The 19,492-nt window shown below is 40.8% G+C and overlaps 1 protein-coding gene and 1 long non-coding RNA gene across 26 annotated transcripts in view; one reads left to right on the top strand and one right to left on the bottom strand.

The window, feature by feature from the left end:
* Positions 1 to 19,492, bottom strand: part of TENM3 (teneurin transmembrane protein 3) — a 1,226,612-nt gene that overhangs the window by 72,144 nt on the left and 1,134,976 nt on the right. For 15 of the 25 annotated variants that reach the window (XM_074951193.1, XM_074951194.1, XM_074951199.1 and 12 more), the window contains 3 exons: positions 9,858 to 9,884; positions 8,233 to 8,253; positions 7,174 to 7,320 (listed from right to left, as the gene is read on the bottom strand). In XM_074951193.1, coding sequence (XP_074807294.1) covers positions 7,174 to 7,320; positions 8,233 to 8,253; positions 9,858 to 9,884 — 195 coding nt within the window. The remainder of the gene's footprint in view (positions 1 to 7,173; positions 7,321 to 8,232; positions 8,254 to 9,857; positions 9,885 to 19,492) is intronic. The other 10 variants (XM_074951200.1, XM_074951201.1, XM_074951217.1 and 7 more) reach the window with 3 other exon arrangements.
* On the top strand, positions 8,006 to 13,320 carry LOC141986583 (uncharacterized). The gene is made up of 3 exons (XR_012639329.1): positions 8,006 to 8,065; positions 9,021 to 9,163; positions 13,131 to 13,320. It is a non-coding gene; the product is annotated as an uncharacterized LOC141986583 (long non-coding RNA).

Below are 19,492 nucleotides of genomic sequence, written 5' to 3'. Positions count from 1 at the left end.
ATCAGTAGTTTAGATTTTTAATAATTCACTTTCAATAAATGAAAGGCCCAACCTTGTACTGAGCTCCCAAACTCCCATGGAAATCAATAGGAATTGAAGCCACTCAGCATCTTGCAGGTTTAGTCCCCATATTAAAAATAGTTATTAAAAATTTTGCTTATTTAAAAAAAAATAAAGCATTTAGGCTCTCCAGACACAGCTGACTTATAAATATTAAATACTTTTTATGGAGGTTAAGTAGCTTTTATGCAAGGTTATTTGGTATGCAAGGAAGAGAAACAGGTAACTCCCACTCCACTGCTTTCTTGAACCTATATAATGTATTTGTGCTGCAAATAGCTTTAAATATTAAAGAACATTTATCAAGCTAGATTTTTTTAACTTTGGAAGAAAGGGTTTGTGGCTATTAGCAAAGCTAAGTCTTTTGCATAAAAATGTATGAGAGAAAAATCTATGCTAAACATTTTATATTTTAATTCATGAGCAGCTGGTGCTGAATGTTAGCTAACACAAGCATGCTTTATGTACACGTGGATTTTTTTTTATGTATAGGTGCAGCACATTCACATATGATACAGATTAAACCTGTCATCTCTAGAAATCTAATATGGGGGGGGATTAAAATCAGACTCAAACAGATTACTGTTTAATTAGCTGCAAGTAAAAGAAGTCTGGAAACATCAGCAACAGAAAGTTTTCTAGGTAATGTAATACAGTATCATAGAGCTGATAATTGTTTTCCCCAAAAGAGGAGCAAAGCTGAAATAGCTCAAGCATATTATCATTCAATTTAGATAAGGAAAGAGGACTGTATTTTTGCAAAAGAACAGAAAATATACTGATACAGCAGCTTGAGGAAGCCTATGATAGTTCCATTTACAAAGCAGCTGGATTTATTATTAAAACTAAAACCACACACGCAAATAAACCATGGTTATATTAATGCATTATGTGCTAAAATGATATAAGTAAAGTTTCCTTCCAAATGTAGCTTATGCTGCATTTTGCTTATGAATTTCTGTACTACATGGAACAGAGTTAGTGTGCTGGCATAGTATTAAGGGCCTGATGATCCATTTCTTGGTCACATAAAACTCCTACTTCAGTCACCCAACATCAATGGGCACTTCAGGAGTGGTAAAGGAGTGAAGACTCAGAGCATACATTGAATTAAGAAGAAGCATTACTGATAATACCTGGGAGGATTTTCTTCAGACTGATTCCATTAAAATATGAAAGCTTTCATAACCAGAATATTCTGATACCATATTGGTTTTGGCTAGACTAACAGGGGTCAGTATTAAAACCCAGTACAGTCACGGTTAAAGGCTTTGTTTTGATTTTTACACTTCTATGTTCTCCCTCAGGCAATATTTGGTACAGTTGCCAAAGAGAAATGCACAAATTTAGTCATTCATCTTTGTTAGTTTATAAAAAGCAAATGTACATCTGCTGTGTAGTCTGCAGGTCATAAAACTGCATGAGATTGACATCTTCTGAACTAATCAGCTGGAAATGCATTTTTACAAGCCTCTCTGCTAACATCAATCAGAGAAAGAATCTCATTTTCACCAGCCAAGATACAGGTACACACTGTTTGTTATTTTTCTGTGGAGTTTATCAGCAACTTGCCCAAGCGAGTGACGGATGGTTATGAATCTGGCTCTCTATAACTTAAGAGAACATTTTTCATTCTTTCTCTGTACTTATATAGCTAGTGCTGTCTAGTGACACTAAGTTGTCTGTCTATTGCCCTCTGTGTCAAAAAGTAAAGTAGCCTTGGTGGAATAGCTCAACAAAATCATTGACGTATTTTAGTTTAGCCTAAAATTATTAGACTTGACTTAGCTGCTATATTTCTCAGAGTTAAAAGAAAAAAATACAAGGAAAATCAAAGATGTTCCAGCCCATTCAATAATCATTACCAACTCAAGGAGACTATTTTGTATTTTTGAGTCTAGATATAAGTTCTTTTATGTACAGCAGGTATGTATATATTTGTGTAGAGAAAATGTTCATCCATTCAGAAAGTTTAAAATCTTGTAATAAAAATCTTGACTAGCTGTACTTTTTCCTTAGCTGAAACATGCACAGAACTGCAATAGGATATGGTCTTGTTTTAAGAACTGCTATCTCTAGAGATTAATAAAAAGGCACTGAAAGGGAGGGGTCAGAACTCCACTAGGGTGTCTTTTGTGCCATTTTCCTGCCCCCGCTGGAAAATTGGTACATTTGGGAAGTAAATTCAAAATAGGATATAGATAAGAGACCCACAAATTGGCAAATTATAAGCCCCGTTTTTAAAAGAAACATGAGTTAAATAGGAGGTTGATGGGTAATATTTCTCAAAGGTGCATTTTAGAATTAAATTCTGCAAAGCAGGCCAAGGAAGGATGGCAACATCACTTAACCCCCATAACTAACATTCCTTTTGAAATTCTATATACTATGGAGTCAAGGTGTAGGAAATGTATTTTTTTGCATAGATTTATTTATTTCACTATAAGTCGACTTTCGTGATTAGTGGAAGTTCAAGCTCTTTCTGACTGTTTTCAAGGTCACATATAGCTCAGAATAGGACCCAATCCAAGTCTCCTATTTAATCAGTGAGAGTTTTCCCATTGACTTTAATGAGAGGCAAACCAGGCTGTTACTGTATAAATCAGCACTATAAAACTCCACAGACGGTTGCTGCTGGGACTGAGTGCCTGCTGAGTTTTTAAATGGCTTGGAGAACCTGATAAAGCCTGCATATTTTCTCCTGCAGAAATAAGATCTGTAGGCTCCTTGCCCACGAAACTTTTGCTTTTGAGGAGCTTCCCAAGATCTACGGACTCCTAATAGATATTTCATAGACTCATAGAATATCAGGGTTGGAAGGGACCTCAGGAGGTCATCTAGTCCAACCCCCTGCTCAAAGCAGGACCAATCCCCAATTTTTGCCCCAGATCCCTAAATGGCCCCCTCAAGGATTGAACTCACAACCCTGGGTTTAGCAGGCCAATGCTCAAACCGCTGAGCTATCCCTCCCCCCAAAACAAACAAACAAAAAAACTCTGAGCGGTGCACTGTGGGTAGCTATCCCACAGTTCCCGCAGTCCCCGCTGCGCATTGGAATTCTGGGCTGAGCTCCCAATGCCTGATGGGGCCAAAAATTTGTCGCGAGTGGTTATGGGTAAATGTCATCAGTCAACCCTCCCTCTCTCCGTGAAAGCAACGGCAGACAATCATTTCGCGCCCTTTTCCCTGGATTGCCTGAGCAGACGCCATAGCACGGCAAGCATGGAGTCCGTTTAGCTCACTGCAGCAGTTATGACCATTGTAAACACCTCCCGCATTATCGTGCAGTTTCAGTCCCTCATTGCTCCTTATACTGTATATATGGAGTTATGTTTCAGGATAAACTGATTGCAACTGAGAAAAAAGACTTCACTTTCATTTCAGAAGATAAGTGAGATCCTTACATGTACATATTACTTTACTCTGAGCCATAACTAGCTGATGATTTTTATAGGAAACCACAATTGACTTAAATGGAAATTCTACAGATATGATAATGATAAAATATGGGTCATTTTCATATAGTGTAATACAGGAGCAATTTTTCTAAGTGAGGAAGTACAGGCATCCTCTGTCTTTGGGTGCACATACTTGTTCCCACTGAATTCAAATGGAGTCCCTCCCCTCCTCACAAGTACATTAAAAGCAGAATTCAGCCTATGCTCACTGTGCGCATCCACACTCCAATATGGATTGTTAAAATGTGAGCTAAATCTCAGAAATCGGTATCCACCCTAAACCCAGGAAGTTTAAGAAAAAAGTCATCCTTCCTTTACAAGACAGGGCGCAATCCATAGTGTAGCATGGAACCCTACAGCAAAAGGCAGATATATAATATCCACTCCAGAAATATGGCAACAATGCTTAGAAAGAAATGTGTTTAAAAATAATCCAATTCTATAACTGAAGTCAATGGGAGTTTTGTGCTCTAAGAGGTTACAAAATCAATCCCAATAACAGCTAGGAATCAAAGCAACACCATGCAGTATTTAAAGTAACATTAAGCATAGTATCTAATTTAGCTAGCAACCAAGACAACAATAATTATTTAACTACTGAATCTAACAGAACATAAACCACAGTGTCCAGACTAGTCACCGATATAAATTCAGCCAATGTGCTCAGAATATTATATCTCCTAAAATAAACAAATACAGCTAAGAAATGTCTTTTTGCTACTACCTAACGTGGTCTGGAACCTGGATGGCTGATTGGGAGATTAGCTGCTTGATTGCTAAAACTCTTGGTGACTGGAGAAGCAACACACCTCTCTCTAGGCTGACTTCTAACAAACAGGTGCTTCCTTTTCCTTGTTTCTCTTTCAGTACCCTTTGAGCTGGGTTATTTATTTATTTAAATTATTTTGAATCCTTTCCACTGGGCCCAATCAAGTTTTGAAATTAATAAAAAACCTTTTGCTGTGGTATATAGATTAAAAAATAAATTAAACAACCAACCCCACAAACAGTCCACTAATGGAACAACACACCCAAGAGTAATATTATCACACAATGTGACTCAACCCCCACCGCAACAACATTTTGCCAACCCTCTTTCCAGATGGAGCTGTGAAATGTTAATCATGACAATAAAAAAAACAATAGGAAATAAAATAAAACGCTTCACCATCCTAAAAGTCTTAGACCTTTTCTTTTGCTTTATCATTCATTTTTCTTATTTCTTTGTATGAATATTTTTCTGTGTTTTCTTTCATTCTGTTTTCTCTTTGCTTCATCAGTTTCTGGGCTCATGTTTTTTTTCTGATCCTACTACTTATTCTCTCTTCTTTCCTCTTTTCTTGTGTCTGAAAAATATCTCCTTTTTTCCTTGATCTCTTTATTTTGTTTTCTCATTTCCCATTAGTTTTCTCTCCCTGGTATGCTATTTGCTACTGAGTCTCTCCTTTAGTTTCTGATATCTTACCTCATTCTGTTTTCACTCATACTTACCCAATCTGTTTTCTTCTCTCTTTGGACTTCTACCTTCTCTCCCTTCTTCCTTAACATCACCTACTTTCTCCCTCCAAGTTGTTCTTGTTCTAGTCCATCTATTTTTCTGTTTTTCCTTCTTTTCTACATATTCTTTCATGTTCACAATTTTTCATCTCTCCTCTTCCTTCACAAACACCTTGTTTGTCTGAACATGATTCCCTGAGCAGCACTTGTCAGTTGCTATAGTCTAAGCCAGGTCTACACTAAAAAGTTAAGTTGACCCAGCTACATCGTTCATGGGTGTGAAAAATCTTCCATGTACCTAACTACCACCTCTTGGGCAGGGGGACGAACTACAATGATGAGGGAACAACCTCCTGTTGCTGTAGTGAGTGGTTACACTGAAGTGCTACAGGGGCACTGTTTTAACTGTAGATGTAGCCTAAAGGTATAACCACACTGCAAAAAGAAACCCAGAGCAGCGAGTCTGAAACCTGTGAAACCTGACTCAGACTCATGCTAAAGGGCTAAAAATAGCAATGTACTTGTTCCTCCTTGGGCTGGAGCCCAGTCTCTGAAACATGGTGACAGGGTTGGGTCTCAGAACTTGAGCTACAGCCCCAAGTGAGAACGTCTACACTGCTATTTTTAGCCCTGTAGCAAAATCTGAGTCAGTTGACTTGCGTCTCAGACTTGCTGCTATGGGTATTTTTTTTTTTTTTTTGCAGTGTAGATGTACGCTAAAACTACATTCTCCACTGAAGTCTACATTGATTTCAGTGGCGCTGTGCCAGCCTACACAGGGCAGAGAGCTTGGTCCAATTTTGGCTCACTGTCCAACTGAACCAACTGGTCACTAGAGCCTAATGGGTCACCTCAGGACCTAAACTGTGAAACATACGAAAAGCTAACTCAAAATACAAAATAAACAATATAAAAGTGTTGGAAATAAACATTTATCTTAACATACGATCTGAAAAATAGAAAATAAACTGAGCAAAGATGTTTTGACAATAATATTTTCCTCATGTATGATCTCAATGATAAATGTTGTTATTACTACTATTCTTTATTATGTGTATAACTGAGATCAGGGCCGCACCATGCCAGACAGAAGCAAAGAGACTATGAGGAAGGGAACTGGAGCAAACAGCCAGTCAACGCAGGGAAGGAATGTCCAGAGCAAAAACTGAAATTGGGCACTGATGACATAATCAGTGTCCAAAGGTCCTTATTGCAGCTGCTTGCCTCTGCTCCTTCTGGTTGAGCTTCTGGGTTGCCCCTCCCAGCAGTTTCATTTCCCCAGGCTCACAAAGAGGCAGGGGGTGTGTGGTGTGGTGGGGTGTGTGGGGAGGTGGGGATAGGGGTTGGGGTAGAGGGCTCTCCCCTGCAGAGTTCCGAGATGCTGGGGGAGAGAAGCAACAGGAGTAATGTGAAGTTCAATCCAATATTTTACTATATTATTTCCTTCACATGGTAGATATGACTCTGAAGACAGGTTGATAAGTTATATCTACCTTTTATATCTCTTTTAGGCCCCAACCCTGCAGTGAGATGTACGCAGGCAGATCCCTGAAGCCAATGGTCCTGCACGCATGTCATTGTGGATTGGGGCCTTGTTATCTAAAAAGAAATATTCAGTTTGTTGGATAAGTGACAGACCACAGGATAGCAAGTAAAAGAATGGTTCTGGGAGTGTGCTGTTCATTACCTGCCCTCACAGGTTATGGATAAATGAGATATTCTTATACTGGGCACACATCCTGTGTTTCCAACGATATGGTCCCAAATGCAAAGTCTTTACACAGTCCTTTCACTCAATGATTTTCCTAATGAAGTCAATGAAAATGTTGTCTTAGTAAGGATTTTAGAACTGTTCTGTATTTGTGTACAATATGTTTCTAATGCTTGTGGAATTAAGACCCTACTGTTTGTCCTTGCATAAAATAACGTTATCTGGAATCTAATGTGTCACTAATGGATTTCTAAATACACCTTTGTAACCAACTCTGGCATCCCAAATGAAGGCAGTAAATGTTGTAGTTCCATCTATTTTTACATGAATCTCATCAAGCTAGTAAAATATATGTATGCTTCTCACAGCAGTATTTTTTCACTTGATTGCAAAATTGCTTCTCAATATATTTTCGCCAGTGTTAAAATTTAACTCTGTATATCTTACCTCCTTCGTTGTCCTTGCTATCAGTGCACAGAGTTTCCATGGCTACATCACATCCTGCTCCTCTCCATCCTGGCTGGCAAACACAATGCCAACCATTTTGGTCCAATGTACATCTTCCATTGCTATTACACAGACCAGGGCAGCCCTCTGTCAAAAGAGACAAAGAAGGAAACCACAATTGATTTAAATATTGCAATTATTTTCCGTCTAAAAAAATACAAACAGGGGACACTTACTGGGAACAGGCCTTTATAACAGCACAAATACTGTAATTGCACATGGAGAGGAACAGCAACATTACCTCGGGAAATCTAATTCTTAACAAAGTGGCATCTTTGATTGGCTTGACACTTGAGACACCACTTACCTGTGCAGGCAGGAAATATATGCAACAATCCTCTAAAATACCTGCAGGCCAGACAAAATTAAGTTTTTATTTTCTTTGACAAGTAGCAAGAGAGGAGCGCACAGCGCAAAACACAGTCATGTAGAGTGATACCACTTCTGTGCTTACGGTATAGATTAATATTTGCTTTGTGCAATATTGGTCACTTGCTGGTACAGATTTTGTTAAGCTCCTCGTTACTTTAAATAAATCCGTCCAGATTCTAAAGTATGAAAGTGAGTATGATTCTATGCACACAGTAAAAGAGAACATTAATTTTCTCTGGTCTCAGAGTTGCCGTATATTCATGTGAAATTACAGTACATTAAATAATCACACAAAGTATAGGCCAGTTTTAATGACTATACTTTATGCCAAAAGTACATTCCTTTTCACAGAATAAGCAAAGCCCAGGAAATAGTAAAGCAGCTTAGCATCTATTCTAACAAACATTAGGATTCAGGCTGCATACGGATGGGACAGGACTGACAGGATTTCCAACTAAATGTAATAGCTGTGCGTATTTGATTACTTAGGACGGACAAAATGAAATACCATAAGGACCACAATAAAACATTGATAGACTGAACAAAAACACGGTAGTGACGTGCTTCAAGACAGATAGCGGAGAGTGATTCTTTGTGACAATCTCCCTAAGGCTTTTGTGCTGTTACCTTTATATCCTATCTTGTCTGCTTTTATGGCCAAGGAGGGAAAATTTGGGAAACAATTAAAATAATTTAATATATCCAAAATCTGTAATTGTTTTCAGTCTAACATTACATAAAAACAATATCTGTCACTTCCTACTGATGAAATCTGGCATGCAGCCAACATGATCTGTATGAGGATGATGACACTTTATAAATATGTAGATTCTAGTTCCTTATCTATGATAGTGATAAGACATTGACAGAAGCAAGTACAGAAATGGTATTAAATATCCTAAGTAGTAGTGGTGGCTACAAATCAGATTTTTTGGACACAACAGTTATTTGTAATTATACACAGCATAAAAATAAATAAAACTTGCCACAGCATTTTTTTATTTTTTACTGGTTTTGTATTATATACCTATACGTAAACTAGAAAACTGCCTGGTTTTGGTTAATGTTTAGTCACTCTTGGAACAATCTGTTCAAGATAATTATATTAATTTGTCTTCTACGGAATTATTAATTTACTGACTCCCTTCTCCACCTATGTAACGCAAAATAAAAAAATTCTATGGGGCATTATGTCTTTTGTAAAATTTGTAGGTACAGAAGGAATGGAATCATAACAGCCTCTCATAACAAGGTATGATGGAGTTATACTTATGGATATCATGTCATCATGCCAGGCTGAAATTAGTCTTGCTGCCCTTTTTCTTTTCAGGCTGCAGTTGCCAACTGTATTTATTAACTGTATATGCAAAAGGCTAATTTTGCTTCTGAATACATTTATTCTGCTTTGTTTATAGAAGACAGAGATTTAATTCCCGACTGACAAAGTGTTACAGAAGTCACCTGAGTGCACTCAAGACTTATTGTATGAAAGCCTGGATATTGTCATGAATATTGCCATATTCTAATGAAAAAAGCACAAAAAAGGAATAGAAAAAAGGTAATTTGGGGAAAGAGGGATAGGGATTTTCTTTTCAGAAGTATGTTTTTCACCTAACTTTTACCATAACTGAAGATATGAAAACCTTTGCTGTTTTATGTTGGACCTTATTCTGCCTGTGAATTTTGTATCTCTGATCCATTCCATTGCAAACCTTGTAAGGCTTTTTACAGCTTCTCATACAAAACATAAAATAGGATTTCACATAGTTTTTCAAACATTTAGAGAAAGGGAGGCAACAGAATCTGTATATTAACGAGGTTGCGCTCTCTCTGTTTAATCAACATATGCATTAGAATTGACGATTTCTTACTCTGTGACAAGAGTGTCAGTTTGCTTCTTTTCTTAAATATTTAATGCTTCACAACTAAGTGCCCAACTAGCAGGATTAATAAAACAAACAGCAAATGCACTGTTATCTTCAGTTTTTGGTTTTGGAAAAAAGTAATGTATTTGTACAGTACATATAAAAACTTATGTAACAATTAGTAAAATGTTCATGTGTGACACAAAAGACTTAGTATTTTAAGTCTGAGGTATGTATTAAAAGTAATGTGAACCAAATTTATAGTTCATGGAATACACATGAGAAAAAGTTGCTTTTGCCAAATCTAGTGCAGTGGTCACTATAAAAATAAATATATCAATAAACATGTAGTCATAGGCAGGTTAACAAAGAGCGAATATACAGTACCTTTAACTATCTTATCCAAATAGTGAGCTTGAGAATTAAAAAGAAAAAAAAAAAAGAACAGACAGACATTTCAGAAGTGTCACATAGGACAAGAATTGTTCAGAATTCACATGCAAATAGAGCAGGTGCAGCTGACATGAGAGAGACCTTACAGCACACAACAGAAATGTATTTCATAGCTTCTAAAAATGCAAAATATTATTTTTCAGCAAATGTAGTCATGACTCTATGAAACACTCAGCATTTAAAAACAAGGCTACAGAATAAACAGATGCTACCTTTCAAAGACTGGGTTTTTCTTTTTTTCTTCCTTCTGACTGCTTTAGTCATCTTTTGACTTTTATGTAGAACAAATATCAAAACTAGCAAAGAAATATGATTTTCATGCATCTTAGATCAGTTACTTAGTTGATGAACTTTAAAACACTGACCAGGCTGGAAGATCAAGTCTTTGGTTTTCAGGTCATGTATTGCTCAGACAATACAACCAGCACAAATATGATATCTTAATTCTGATCTGGATTAAGAGCATTTTAAGGAGGAATAATTTGCCTCTTCTTTAGCTCAACTCAGTTATTCATCTGAGCACACACAGCTAATTATGCAAAACAGTGAGCTAAATTCTGTAAGTGGGATTTTGTGTGGAGGATAGTAGTCTAGTAGTGATGGAGTTGAAATTACCAAATCCATTTCATGTAGATAGAAGGCTGATGTTAAACTCAGGTTTTAGATGTATAAAAATAAATAACATTGAATATCCAAGATTAGCAAGAATCCAACCATAAGTAATGATATCTAGAAAGAGAAGAAGCCACTAAGTTAGTTGTATTCTATGCCACTTAACCTTTTGCTAACTTAACATCTGGAAATTTGGAAGTGGAGTTGGAAGTTGGGAGGAGGGGAGAACATTCCAACTTCCTAGTCTTTGAGGAAGAAAACGTAAGATGCTCAAAGCATAACTTATTTTTGCTAATGAGAAGGTTAAAAGTTGACAGGACAAGATGTAAATAGTAATAACAGGACATTTATGACAGTAACTACAAAGTAAATATCTTTTCAAATAAACCACAACTAAAAAGAAAAGAGATATAGCTGCATTTCAATGTGGGCCCAATTCTCCCCTCATCTACACCAGTGTAACTCCAATGAGTTTAATGGGGTTGCTCTTTGATTACTCTCTGATATGCATGAGAGAAGAATCAAGTCTTGTCGATATAAACTGTGAGCACTAATATTTGTTTGAAGATTATATGCAGTACATTTGTGCTACTGATATATTTAAAGTATTTACACACATGAAGATATAGCACGTTATTAACAAACAGCTTAATAAGTAGAATAAAAAAATAATAAACAGTTATAGAATGGAAAATAACAAAAATGAAATGGAAAAAAATCCAAAAAACTGGGAAAAGCATGTTTTTATTAAATGAGCTGACCATGCAGCATTGCCTACCTGAATGGCACCAAAACTAAAGAGAGGATCATACAGTGAAATATTAAATGCAAGGGTAAAGTGACCACAGGATCTCTAACTGCTTTCCTCTGCCCACCAAGAGGCTCCTTGGTGGGATTTGGGACAATTTACCAAAGTGTCAGCCACTGGCACATATATATTTATAAGGTCTCCCTTGCCTGTTTCTTTCTGGTATTCTGGTATGATAAAGCACTCTCATGAGCAGTTTGGCTAATGCCAATAACCACGAGCCAAAAGGTTAGCTGCAGTATCATATGATGAAAGGGAAAAGAGGCAGTAAAACAAACAAACAAACCTATCCGGGTGCTATGTTGACAGGGTCAGGAGGGAGATGTGTCCAGGCCTCCTCAACCAGCAGGGTGGCAGATTGATGCAGGGCTTAGGTGTAAAGTATGTTAAAAAGTTTGATGGCGTGAGGGGGTAAAGGGAATTCTCATGGCTCTGAATGGAATGTGGAAAAATACAAGCAGAGGTGTAAAATTCCAAAGATTTTCCAGTATTATTACAAAAAAAAATAAAAATCAAGCATATATTGCACTCACAGATCGTGCAGTATAAACAGGTACATACTTAACAAGTGGCAGATACATTTCCCTTATAAATTGTCCTGCAAAGAATTGTTAATGCTGGCTGAAAATTCACTTTTACCACTGTATGTTTCACCACAGATCAAAACTCAGCCTTTTTTTAATTTAATGTTTCCCATTAGTCTTCCATTAGAGATATAAGTATGTAACATCCTTAGCTTATTCATAAGCTAGTTTCTGTAGATGTGCTAGAACAGCTACAGTCTGCAAATAAGTATATATTAAATCCATTTATTCCAATCAGCTCCTGTTTAAATCAGCATGAGCAGCGTACCCATTGATTTGATATTCCTTAATTGGTACTCACTGCACTGTTTTATTACTGATTACCCTGTCACAAAGGATTATAACAGTGACATAATTTTAAATGCTGTATAACAAATTCATATTCTTATTAATTTATTCATACACTTTACAAGAGATTTTCACTTACCATAATCTTTCTAGTCAAAGATTAGAATATAACATGCCAAATATTCTGTTTAGTAAATAGTCTCGTTAGGAAGTCTATCTAGTATGATACTGTGCCAAAATACTTTGCCAGTATTAACAGCTTTTTCTTCAGACAGGGAATATAAACACTTTTCTTAGGAAAATTAGTTATGGGTTTGATTATTTAATTTTTTCTGGGAAGTTTGCTAAAAGGAAAAAATAATTAAACCTCTCATATAAGTTTGGCTCCATAAAAACCACATAAGCATGCCTTGAATGTCTCCAGAATGGAGACTATAATATGGATATTTGCCTTGGCTACACGTAGCAGGCTTTAGGCAAATGATTTAACGAATGCCGTGGATTAATGCTGGGGGAGGAGGGCGTGGAATGAGCATACCTGTTTGTGGAAGAAGTATGAAATGTACTTCATAAACTAAAAAATAGCAGACACATGGATGGATCATTAACAAACAGTTCAGCATAGCTGTATAGTACTAACACTTAACTTCATTTTGGAGCCCACTCATCCCAAAAGGGGTGTGCAAAACTAACTGCAACACGTTTCCTCTTCATCCACTTTACAATATAATCCTTACAGTCCATAAACCAAATTATGGACTGATTTACAGTGGTGAAAATCCAGAGCAACTCTGCTGGAATCGAGAGTTACTTCACTATAACTAGGAACAGAATTTTGCCCTATAATACTTCCTTCATCTTGGAGGATGTTCCCATTGCTTCCATGCTCTAGCTCTGACTTTCTCTTTTCCTTAGTCCTCTCCAGTCCTTTCCAGAAGAAAGAAGAGAAAAAGAAAGAAGAAATCAGAAAGAATGAAGAAAAACAGAAGGAGAGGAAAGAGGATAAGAGAAGAATTCTACTTCAGAGCAAGAGCTAGCCGCGTAGGGGAGAGAGCCATTGGAACATTGCTTCTACATTCCTCTCAGGGCTCAAAACCTAGCTTTGTACTGGATCAGCCTCTCTCTTAAGAAGCAGCAGGCACTACTCTGACTCAGCTCCACAGCTCTGTGTTGCTGCCTGTAATGTCCAGAGCAGCTGTCTCAATGCAGAACCACTTTTTCAGCCACAGTATCACGTTAAAATAAGTATTTCTGAAATTTATGTGAAAACACTGGACCTCCTAGTGGTTCCTTCAGTTCCTTTTCCGCCTACCTGGGCTACCAAGCACACTCTGCTTGTGCTCCTTCCTCATAATTCAGTGGGAGAAGTCCCTATCTGTTAAAAATATTGCTCCATACCTCCACCAATTCCATAGCCTTAAAAGAGAAACATACTTACCTTGTGCAGTAACTGAGGTTCACTTTACGTGAATCTGCGATTGGAGAATTTCAGCAGCAGTGCCTGGCTGGGTCGCACATGTGCTAGCCCCGTTTCACCTCGCTTCTGGCGGTTACATAGAATTGTGCCACGAACCCCATCTCAGGTCCTTCTCTGCTCCAGAGTCCCTAGCATGAAACTCTGAAGTAGAGGGGAGGAGGGAGAATAGTAGAGCACCTACAGGGATAACCATCTCAAAGAACCTCACTTACTGCACAGTATGAGTAACCGTCTCTTTTTCGAGGAGTGTCCCTGTGGGGTGCTCCACTTTAGGTGACTGTAGAGCAGTGCCCCTCAGTGGAAGGAAGGGGCTTCCAATTTGCAGTTGTGACGGATGATAAGATTGTGAGTCCAAGCAGAGTGTCTTGGCCAGATCCATGAGCACCTCATTTATCAGGACAGCAATCTTGGATGGAGTCAGTGTCTGGAGCAGGGGTGGGCAAACTACAGCCTGTGGGCCGGATCTGGCCCCTCAGGGCTTTGGATCCAGCCCGTGGGATTGCCACCCCCAGGGTGCCACGGGCCCCACGCCACTCCCACAAGCGGCCGGCACCACATCCCTGCAGCCTGTGGGGGGAGCGGGGGGCGGGCAAAGGGCTCTGTGTGCTGCCCTTGCCTGCAGGCCCCACACGCCATCCTGCAGCTCCCATTGGCGGGGAACGGGGAACCACGGCCAATGGGAGCTTTGGGGAGGTACCTGGAGGTGCAGCAAGAGCAGCGCGCAGAGCCCTCTGCCTCCCCCCCGCCCTGGCCCTGGCGCGCGCCGCTGCCACCCTGGAGCAGCGCCAAGTAAGCGGCCCCGGGCCAGAGCCTGAACCCCTCCTGCACCCCGCACTCCAACTCTCTGCCCTGAGCCCCCTGCCACATCCCGCACCCTTCCTGCACCCCAACTCCTTGCCCTGAGTCTCCTGCCGCCCCCCGAACCCCTCCTGCACCCCAACCCTCTGCCCTGAGCCCCCTCCAGCACTCCACACCCCTCCCTGCATCCCTGCCGCACCCTAACCCCCTTTCCTGAGCCCCCCTCACACACCCTGCTCCTTCCTCTGCCCCAACCCCTTGCCCTGAGCCCCTTCCCGAACTCCGCACCCCTCCCTGCACCCCTGCGCTGCCCCTGCATGCAATTTCCCCACCCAGATATGGCCCTCGGGCCACAACGTTTGCCCACCCCTGGTCTGGAGGATGTCCAACAGCTTAAGTTGTGACTCTGCAACTTCTTTCAATGGTATCTTTAGAGAGTCCACAATCCTCTTAAACAGCTCTTGAAACTGTTTAAAGTTATCACCTGTGCGTGGTGGGGGCATGAAAGCTTCATCCGGAGAGGGGAAGTAAAAATTGGCAGCTGGGGTGACCTCTTCCAGTCCCTCAGGTGGCTCTTCCAGGGATTCAGAGAGTTCAGCATTGAGGGTGATGGGGAATGCCTTGACCTCTCTCTGTGTGTACTAGGAGGCTTAGAGTAGTGCTGATGGTATGCCACCCATGGGTCCCAGTAGGGCCACTGTGGTGGGAATGGCATTGGTGGAGGAATCCAGGAATGTCTGTACCACCCATGAGCTTTGGGTCTGGGATGGTGTTCAGATTGTTCTGGAGGACCTGGTCTGATAGTTGTCTGGATGGGCGAGGAGTGATGTGAAGTGTAGATTTCCCTTTCCTCATCATCATCCTCCTCAGTGGAGGAAGGAGGAGCTGACGTGGACGGTGGTGTAAGCTGATATGGTACTGAGCATCTTTGTGCCAGAGAAATTGCTGTGATGCCGAGAGCATCAGTATTGAGAAGGGTGCTGTTAGCAGTACCGATACAATTACCATGGTTGTCGGTGCCGAGGAGTGTGAGCTACATGCTATGGAAGCAGAAGGTGGTGCCATATACTGCAGTGCTACTGAGCTACTCGGTGCTGCATGTTGAGTAGCTCTGACTGTACCAAGGAAGGGATGGTAAATTTCCCTTTGTTGTTTCTGTCCGAGCCTGCCCGCTTAGGGTTGTTGGCTTGCATGATACCTGCGATACTGGAAGGTCCCGATATCTCAGACGTAGTTGGCCTCAGTGCAGTTGGTACTGATAGTGTCTGATGGGCCAGGGATTGCCTCTTTTTGGTAGATTCCCGGGAAGGGGAGGGTTGTAACCCACTTCTTGGCCACCGTTTTGGAGGAGTGCTCTTTTCTCTGTGAGGGTGGTGGAGAATGCATGTCAGATGCTGCTGATGGAGACCATTGCCCAGGAAAGGTCTGTGATCCTGGATAAGATGATGGATGCAGAGACTTCTCTATGAGGAGGAGTTTTAACTGAAGATCCCTTGCTTTCGTGGCTCAGATTATAATTCAGATTATGGCAATGGGAGCACTTTTGTGGTATGTGTGTCTTGCTGAGATGGCGGACACACTGCGAGTGTCTGTCAGACATCAGGATTGATGACCAGTAAGTGAGGCAGTGCTTAAAACTTGGGAGCTGGGCATGACCCTTAAAATAGAGTTTCTCCCATGAAGAAGGGTATCTACGCTATGCTAAAGGGTATAATATATGATCATTTAATGGGTATAATGATATTTAAATGACTAAGAAAAAAGGTTTTGGGTTGTTTTTTTTTTTTGAGGAAAAATGGGGAAGAGAAAGGATAACTAAAATTTTTTTACTAAATAAACTGGGTTCTAAAACCACTAATCTAGACTAATTCTTAATCTAACGGTAAACTCGGAGGCACTGCCAATTGCTCCATTTCAAGCCCAGGGTGATAGAGAATGGACCGAGGAGGGGCATTGGTTGCATAGTGCTATGTAATCGGCAGAAGTGGCGCGAGATAGGGACAGCGCATGTGCGACCCAAACAGGCACTGCTACTGAAATTCTCCGATTGCAGGTGAAGGGATGCAGATTCACCCTAAAGTGGAGCACCCACAGGGAAACACCTCAAAGAAGAACTCCTGTGCACTCAGGTATAGATCCTTTTAACAGGAAGAGAGCAAATGCTACACACTGAACAAAACAGTTTTACACTAAACATATATATCCCAAGAGTCAATAGCATTTAAGCAGATAAATAAACCAAGCTAACACCATCTTAATTCCATAGTAGAAAATCTCACTGTGGGTGATTTAGGACATCAATAGTACAATAGCATCAGGAGGACATTTTATTGGTAGCATACTCTCCCCTATAAGAGTTTGCTGATAAACGCCTTTTCACTTTTTTAAAGTGTTATAAAATTCTTAATATTTTATCCTTAAAAGTACAACTATGCCTGTATATAAATTTGTTTCACATTGCATACATGTGTACACACTCAAAACTGTGCTAAAAGAATATTATTAAGATGCAAGGTCAAACGCTCAAAAGTTAGGAAATGCCAGAATTAAGGTTGCCTGTGCAACTTTAGTTTCACATCCTTGTACATAGGCATTATGAATTAGCCTTTAATAAATAATTATATACTATTTTTTCCTTGGAACCCCTGCCTCATTCAGTGCACAGGATGGATAGTGCTCACTTAGTGAGGAAGTACTCAATATTTTGTTCTCCTCATTGAATGTGTGGCCCATGACTTATTTACTCCCCGCCATTCAGTCCCTGCTCTGAAGACAAAATTATTCATTTCCTCAGGGGTTTTCTGTGGTGCTTATCACTAAAGCTACGTTTTAGTCACGGGTATTTTTAGTAAAAGTTATGGACAGTTCACGGGCTGTAAACAAAAATTCACGGCCCGTGACCTGTCCATGACTTGTACTATATACCCCTGACTAAAGCTTGCGGGGAGCGGGGGGGGGCAGGGGGCACTGTGGGTGCTGGGAGGGGTAGTGGCGCACATCCTGGGGCAGTTGGCGGGGCTGGTAGGCTCCCTACCTTGCTCCATGCAGCAACATTTCCCTCCCTCAGCTCCTAGGTTGAGGCATGGCCAGGCAGGTCTGCACCCTGCCTCCACCCTGAGCGCCAGCTACGTAGCTCCCATTGGCTGGGAACTGCGGCCAATGGAACTGTGGAGGCGGTGCCTGCCTCCCCCTAGGAGCCAAGGGATTTTGCCTCTTCCGGGGAGTCCCCCCGAGGTAAGCACCGCCCAGAGCCCTCACCCACTTCCGCACCCCAGCCCTGAACACCCAAAACTGCTGCTGGGGGAGAGGAGATCGTGGTGGCCCAAGACTGCCCCAGCAGCGGCTGGTGCAGCTGGTCCTGGGGCTGCACCAGCTGCTCGGGTGGCCCTGGAGTCAGCTGCACTGGCCGCTGAAGAAGTCACGGAATCCATGACTTCTGTGACAAAATCGCAGCCTTACTTATCACGATCATCTCTGAGTGCAATAATTTAATCAAAAGTGTCAATTAATTTTGGGGGCCCAATTGGAGATGCCTAGGATCTGATTTTTCAGACTACACAGTATTATATAGCAGTTTGAACATATAAGACACAGCTCCAATTGACTTCAGTTGCAGCTGTAAGTGCACTGCACTTTTGCAGATCAAATCTCAAGGTCTCAAGTCAGGGCTCCACAAAATGACAGTCACACTTTAATAATCATTGCAAAAAGGCTGGTTTAAGTGATTTGCTTAGCATCACATAGAACTCAGTGGCAGAGACAGGGATGGAATCCAATTCCCCAGGGCAGTGTTTAACTGCTTTAACCACAAGACTATTTTTTTCCTTATCGATAATCCCCTGCCTCATTCACCAAACACCTTCCAAATTCTGCAATAGGAAGAATCCTAAGGAGAACCGCTTCCTTCGCTATACAACCATGATTCATCTCCAGAGCAGGTCCATCCCATGCACTGAAGGAAGCAGTGGTCCTCTGGAAAAAAATAACATGTTATCATGTAATTAAAGACCCTATGACAATGATATGCACAAGAGGACCAAATTAAGGTTACACAAGGAATGTTAATTTTTGCGTTTCCTAACTTTGGAATGCTTGACTTTGCAACCGTAATAATGTTCTTTTAGAGTAGTTTTTTTTGTGTACTTTCCTAGATTTTAAAAAAAGAAAACTGAAAAATCAAAAATTCCATCACATCCTTCACACTCATAAAGACATTCATGTATGTCATTAGCAGGGTTGGAATCTTTCAATCCATCATACAGATCTCTGCCATTTGAGCTAACAGTTACTGAAAGCAGCAGTAGGTTATCATCCTCTATGTGGACCAGCATTAGAGGGAGATAAGACACTTTGCCAGAGAGTTTCACAGAATATGTGCTGACAGCACATGGTGAGACTCCAAAATCTTGGGTTCAATTCCAGGTTTTGAAGGGAAGTGTTCTCTAGCGGGCATATATTCTTCTCTGGTTTCCCCAAATGTGCCTCTTTCTGCCCCTTCCCCTCCAACCTGTCCAACCCATATATCTTCCTCACCCAAGTCTTTTTATCCCAGTCCCATTCTCCTCACTTAACCAGGACCAGTCTTCACTCTTCAGGCATCTCATCTGAATCCCAGTCTCCTTGCTCAGCCAGTCATAGTCCCCATCTCATCAAGCTCCAGTTCTCCCTCCTGGCTTCTCGTCTGATATCTCTCTTCCCCCTGGCATCCAATAACCCCCATGCTCACCTTTCCCCTCCCCACTGGCTTCCAGTCCCAATCTGCTTCCCTGGGCTCTTCATCCAATTTCAATGTCCCCCTAAAAAACAAAAACAAAAAAACGAGCTCCTTTTCCCAGTCTCCTCAATAAGCTAGTCCCAGTCTCTCCTCCCATTCACTGGCTTCCAGTCTTCCTGCTCCCTTGTTTCACTCTCAGTCCCAATCTGATCTGTCTCCTCCTAGTCCCAGTCTCCCACTTCTCCACCAGCCTTTAGGCCCAATCTTACCCACCCCAGGCTTCTTGTC

Source organism: Natator depressus, chromosome 4 (genome assembly GCF_965152275.1).
Source record: "Natator depressus isolate rNatDep1 chromosome 4, rNatDep2.hap1, whole genome shotgun sequence".
Classification (NCBI taxonomy): domain Eukaryota; kingdom Metazoa; phylum Chordata; order Testudines; family Cheloniidae; genus Natator; species Natator depressus.
Note: the sequence above shows the minus strand (reverse complement) of the source record. Positions and strands in the feature narration are given on the sequence as shown.